The sequence below is a fragment of the Octopus bimaculoides genome, chromosome 29 (assembly GCF_001194135.2).
Source record: "Octopus bimaculoides isolate UCB-OBI-ISO-001 chromosome 29, ASM119413v2, whole genome shotgun sequence".
Classification (NCBI taxonomy): domain Eukaryota; kingdom Metazoa; phylum Mollusca; class Cephalopoda; order Octopoda; family Octopodidae; genus Octopus; species Octopus bimaculoides.
Window position 1 is genome coordinate 11,806,887 of NC_069009.1, and position 6,986 is coordinate 11,813,872.

At 35.1% G+C, this 6,986-nt stretch overlaps 1 protein-coding gene across 1 annotated transcript in view; it reads left to right on the top strand.

The window, feature by feature from the left end:
* LOC106873015 (fibulin-1) overlaps positions 1–6,986 on the top strand; it is a 61,794-nt gene that overhangs the window by 766 nt on the left and 54,042 nt on the right. Inside the window, exons 2-3 of the mRNA XM_052977918.1 lie at positions 1,234–1,310; positions 3,578–3,694. Of these exons, the coding sequence (XP_052833878.1) occupies positions 1,234–1,310; positions 3,578–3,694 (194 nt within the window). The remainder of the gene's footprint in view (positions 1–1,233; positions 1,311–3,577; positions 3,695–6,986) is intronic.

The window sequence follows — 6,986 nt, forward strand, 5'->3', positions numbered from 1 at the left end:
TATATATGTCTAGGTATACTCGTATATATATGCGTGTGTGTGTGTGTGTATACATATATATAGTGTAGGCGCAATGGCCCAGTGCTTAGGGCAGTGAACTCGCGGTTGTATGATCTCTGTTTAGATTCCTAGATCGGGCGTTGTGAATGTTTATTGAGCGAAAGCACCTAAAGTTCCACAAGGCTCCGGCAGGGGATGGTGGCAAACCCTGCTGTACTCTTTCGTCACAACTTTCTCTCACACTTTCTTCCTGTTTCTGTTGTGGCTGTAATTCAAAGGGCCAGCATTGTCACACTGTGTGTTACGCTGAATCTTCCCGAGAACTACGTTAAGGGTAAACGTGACTGTGGAGTGCTCAGCCACTTGCACGTTAATTTCACGAGCAAGCTGTTCCGTTGATCGGATCAACTGGAACCCTCGTCGGAGTAAATGTGCTAAGCAGTGTTTACGTATAATCACAATTTAGATTACTGACAAGTCAGTTTAGGAACGAACGGGGAAACACCCCATTCGGTCAGAGTCGCCCTCTCTCGGGAACCTGGAGTCAATAATCTCGCAACATCGATATCTCAGATTCCCGAGAGAGAGGGCGACACTGAACGAATGGGGTGTTTTCACACCTATGTACTATAATAATGATTTTTTTTCTCCACGGTAACTGCAGCGTACTTGCCTTTAGCAATTGAAATATGTGACAAACATATTTCAACTAATCTAAATTGTGATTACATATATATATATATATGTATGCTGGACCGCTGAAATCTACGATTTCTTTTGTTCATTCTCTCTCTCATAATTTTTTCTTATTCCTTTCTGTTGAAGAGCGTAGGCTCGAAACGTAAAGGGCTTTTTCTTTTTCTCGAGCGACAATCTAATACACTTGCTTGTTGTTCGTACACTTGTCTTGTGGCCACCTGATCGACCAGACAATCGGATCTTGCTATATATTTTTTATCACGATACACTTTGCATCATTTTAGCATATTTATGATGGCATCCCAATGGCTAGGCGATTCATTAAGTTTTCGACGCCATGTTGTTACCTTAATTGTTATGAGAATGAATGTGCACGTGTATATGTGTGTATGTATATGTACGTTTATGTCAGTGTGAGTCTGTGTGTGTATGTGTGCTTGTATGTGTGTGCGTGTGTGTGTGTGATTGCCTGAAACGATTATCATTGTGTTCTGTTTATATATTCTGCTATTCCATTATTCTTTCTCTAAACAGTTTGAAATACAGGAAATATAGTACAACCTGTCTCAAATGTTGTAAAGGATGGACTGGCGTTCCCAGAAAGTGCAGAGGTAAGCAATATAAGTTCAATACTGACCTGATGTTACATGCAGATAAGGGCTAGCGTTTACTTAATATTTTATATCCTAACAAATGAACAATAGCGTCGTTAATTCTTTCTTTCTCTTTTATATTACATACATGAACAATAGCGTCGTTTTCTTCATGCTTCCGACATAGTTAATCGGTTTCTATCCCTTTTGGTGTTGTATAAAACCCATAACTATTTCTAACTGTTTGACTTGGATGATAATTGCCCATCCAATTCCCGAGAAATCTTCCTTTTGTTTCTTCTTCACTTCTCAACTGAATCGACCCTCACTTGAACAAAACTTTGTTGCTCATCAAATATCCTATTCTAGAATAACACTCGCAATTTTAATAGCGAAGTATGGTCGAAATGGGAGTGAAATCCTCTCCCCAACAACTGACAATAGAATGCCTCATTACGTGTGCTTAAAGGAGGACCCTAACTTCGATAGTGTCATATTCTCTGGCTTGTATCTCACAGTCGATATCACGACAAATGCCTAGTTTCAAAATTGACGAGTCGTAATATCTTACAGAGCCCAGACACAACGTACCTACTTCTACCACCTTAAATATAATACACATAATTGTAATAATAATAATGATAATAATAATCTTAATAATAATAATAATAATAATAATAATAATAATAATAATAATAATAATAATAATACCAGGAAAACCCAAATGGCTGAAGTTCAAAAGATAGTGCTCATGGGAACTGCCCATATCCTACGTAAAATACTGTCTATGTGATCTCAAATTTTGAAACAAACACATAATTTTCTTAGGGTTTCTTAAACATTCTCTAGAACAACACTATGTACAAATCGAAATATATGGTACCCTAGGCATAACACCTACATGAACTTCTAACTTGTTGTCTCTTGAGGTCTCTGGGTGAGACTTGGATCCAACTTGTACAAATGTAAAACAAAAGTCAAACATAAAATAATAATAATAATAATGTTGCATTTGTGGATGGTCATGTTGCCAATTTAGCCAATAAAAACACACGCACTGTATATTAGGTGTTCACTTGCAAGAGCTTTATTTCATATTGATTATATTTCGGCCAGAGTTCTTTCGTCACACTTCTGTGACCTCATCAGTGGTCCTTTGCTTTCTGCTTTCTTTTTTGTGCCTCTCCTTACTAACGTTCTGCCATTTTGTATTCCTGTTGCATGTGTCTTTATTTGCGCTTGCGTAAATCGCTGTGTGTGTCTATGTTTGCTAAGTGTGTGTTTGGGAATGTGTACGGTACCTGCATTACCGGTATCCCCTGTTTATTCACGTTCAATTAATTTTATTAATTTTATTCATTTGTATTTTTTTTATCTGCTTACTTTATTATTTCTTCTTTCTCTGTATTAATTTATTGTATTTTGTGTATATATTTAATTATTTAATTCCAATTATTTATCTATCTATAATATTAGTTTCATATTAACAATTTATGGGGATCTTATTCTGTCATCAGGTTGTGTTGTGGGGGCTTGTGCTAGAGTTCCATTCTAGTTTTCTATTTAGGCTAGGTTTATCTTCTATTATGTGTGTACTACTAGTAATAATTCCCCGATGCAGTACCAGGTACTGGCTCTCATGGCTTCAGATGTTAACTGATTGGTAGTGTTATCATGTACGTTGTTTTGTCTTGGTATAAAAGATTTGCTACAGCGAATATTCTACTCAATACCACAGATATGCTTGTCAGTTACTTAACCATAACCAGTAGATAATGTTCCTTAGTGGTTGACGATGTGAGCATTTCTGATCACCTGCAGAAGTAGTGACTGAGTATCATAGCCATGTGTTAAGAGGAATGAATTTTTTAGGGTTTGGATAATTCACCTTTGATAACAAGGGTGTTTTGTTCAATTTCCTTAAACAATCCTTATTCAGGGACCTTTTGAGCGGGATAAGCTACGCGACCTGAAGAAAATTCTAACTTTGCCCCACCTGCAGGTCATGCTCTGTTTATCTTGATATGAGATCACCATGTTGTGCACATGTGGTTGTGGTGCATGTGCCTGGTGTACTCTTATTAAACGGGTAGTTATGATGGGTATAATGGGCTTCGCGTATTTTATCCCTGTGTCACTTTGATGACATGCACTGCTCTCTTATCCAATAATAATAATAATACTAATAATACTAATGATAATAATAATAATAATAATAATAATAATAATAATAATAATAATAATAATAATAATAATAATAATAATAATCTGATCCAACTTTTTAGATATCAACGAGTGTCGAAAAAAGCCTTGTGCATGGAATGCTAGATGTATCAACACACCCGGTTCCTATCGTTGTGTTTGTGACCGTGGATATACAATGGGACGACGTGAATGTGTTGGTAAGTAAACAAATATAATACACATACACGCGCGCGCGCACGTACACACACACACACACACACACACTCACACACACACACATACACTATCAGCTTCAGTTATCTTTACATAACATAACATTTTGTCAGAGCAGGTACGTGCCTGCATCCTCAGATGTATGTAGTAGGGATGAAGAAAATTGAACGAAACCGCAGAAGACGGGTTTCGGCAGTCGCGCGCTGTTCCGCTGCCGTCGCGGTCGTCGTCGCAAACTCCTCGCCTAATTTCTAAAATTTTTTTTTTTTTTTTTTTGGTTGGTTGGTCTTCCATTGGTCGGTTGATGTTATGTGGATCAAAAAATCACTGATATCTTTTAATACTAGCTAAATGTCAGAGAGGCGGTTTGTGGAAATGCTTTTGTGACAAACATAGACCACATCTGCTCATTGTCAAGGGATTCTTAAGGGTGTCGTAGCTTCTGTACATGTCTGAAAATCATCAACAGCGTTCCCAAACTCAATAGAATAGAAAATATTACATGGAACCTCTTGGTAGACTTTCACCCTAACAATTGACGCTGCGACCCAAAATGCTGCCATGAGAACAACACCTAGTACTGTTATTTTTAAGGTCTACTGAGTCTGTGTTCGAGGTATCGAGGAGAAATTCGGTAAAAATATAGAAACAGAATCGAGAAATAAAAAAAAAACTTAATGATAATAACAACACAATGATAATAATGATAATAATAATAACACTAATAATAATAATAATAATAATAATAATAATAATGATGATGATGATGGTGACGATGTTGGTGATGGTATTGATGATGATAATAATAATAATAATAATAATAATAATAATAATAATAATAATAATAATAATAATAATAATAATGATAATAATAATAATAATAATAATAATAATAATAATAATAAGAAGAAGAAGAAGAAGAAGAAGAAGAAGAAGAAGAAGAAGTATGATTTTGTATACTTGTCACAAGATTCAAGGATGGGGTACAATATAGGACAGGCATAATTTTGGGGTTTACATAGAATAAAGAAATGATTAAAAAAGGTAAATATACAAGGTATACACTGAAAAAAAAGGGACACATACATAGCATACAAAGGTAAAAATAAAAGGAAGGGAAGGATGATAGAGATGTGGCCCTCCTGATACAAGAAGGCCTCTAAGCATAATCGAGGCACTCCACTGTCCGTGATTTTCCTGAAACCTTAGGATCAAGTACCCTCTCCAATTCCTTCTCTCCGACTCGCAGATCTACACTTAAAGAGGTACCATCAACTCTTGCTATTTTGTAACTATCACCTACCTTTTAATAAGCTCACTCGAGGATAGACTTACCTCTCCACTCTCACTCTTATTTTCAAGTGAGACTTGAAGAGGTCAGTGAGAGTTCTGCCAAAGAGGAATGTATCTGTCCTTATGCCTTTCAGCCCTGTCCACCAAACAACCTCTTTCGCCACAGCCACCAGGCAAAGGAGAATTGTCTTGCCTTCTCGATCGAAGGAAGTCGGTGGTATGATCAACACTACAAACTCAGCCGACAGACGGATCCGTCCCACATGTGGCTGTAGCTGTTCAACATAACCCCACGATAATAACTAAAACAACAACAATAATGTATCTATTTTCTAAACATGTGACAATTGTTTCTTTTTCATTTTCTAGATGTAAATGAGTGCAGACAGAGACCGTGTGGTAGAAATGGTAGATGTGTCAACAAAATAGGATCTTACAGATGTTTCTGTAACCGAGGGTATCGTTGGGACGGGAAAACATGTACTGGTAAGTACAGCCTAAATAGACAACAAATATATATGTATAATTTGCTTCAAGTTCTAATAATAATAATAATAATAATAATAATAATAATAATAATAATAATAATGACAATAGCTCTTTCTACTGGAAATGCAATACGGGGGAAGGGATTAAGCCGATTGCCTCGACCCCAATGTTCCACTGGTACTTAATTTATCTACTTTGAAATGATGAAAGGCAAAGTCAGCCTCGGCGGAATTGGAACTCAGAACGTAGCGACGGACGAAATACCACTAAGCATTTCGTGTGGCGTTCTAACGGTTCCGCCAGCTCGCCACCCTAAATAATGATACTACTACTACTACTACTAATAATAATGATAATAATAAAATAATAGTACTCTGGCAAAAGAATTTGATAAGCTTAAAAAATATAAAGATTTGTTAATCAAAATCGAAAAGATGTGGCATCTCAAGACGGTTACAATACCAGTGATTGTAGGAGGGCTTGGAATGATCAGAAAAGGAACTAAAAATTCCATGTAGGAATTGCAAAAATGTCTTAACTAGTACGTCACACATATTGAGAAGATCATTGCCGCTGGAAATTTTCTTTCTCTTTTCCTCCCTTCATTTTCTTTGTTGACATTTTTACTTTTTATTTTTCTCTGTTTTTTTCTTCCACTTTTTCTCTATCACATGACTTGGTACATGGACAATTAGGTGTGTTTATTTTAATGGCCTACCAGTGTATACAGTGCGTTTCTCTGCCTTAGGTGTCAAAAGGCACTCGGCAAGAAATGGAAGCAGAATTGAAAGAAGATAATAATAATAATAATAATAATGATAATAATAATAATAATAATAATAATAATAATAATAATAATAATAATAATAATAATAATAATAATGATAATAATAATAATAGTAATAGTAATAATAATAATGATGATAATAGTAATAACAATAAAGATTTTCATTTGATATTGCAATACATATATTTTCAGACATCAACGAGTGTAGAAGGAGAGTCTGTGGTCGTTATGCAAGATGTTACAACACACCTGGATCCTACTATTGCAAGTGCTACGGTCGTGGCTACCAAATGATCGGAAAGAGATGTGTAGGTAAGTAGAAGACAACAATAACGATAGCAATATTACACACACACACACACACACACACACACACACACACACATATATATATATATATATGTATGTATATATATATTATATATATACATATATATCTGTGTGTGTGTGTGAGTGTGTTCGTAAGTATACTCATGAACATGCATGTATGTATGTATGTATGTATGTACAGGAAATTCTTATCTACTTAGTATCTAGCCGATATCAAATTAATGATGATAATAATAATAATGATAACAATAACAACAACAACAACAACAACAACAACAACAACAACAACAACAACAACAATAATAATAATAATAATAATAATAATAATAATAATAATAATAATAATAATAATAACAATAATAATAATAATAATACAA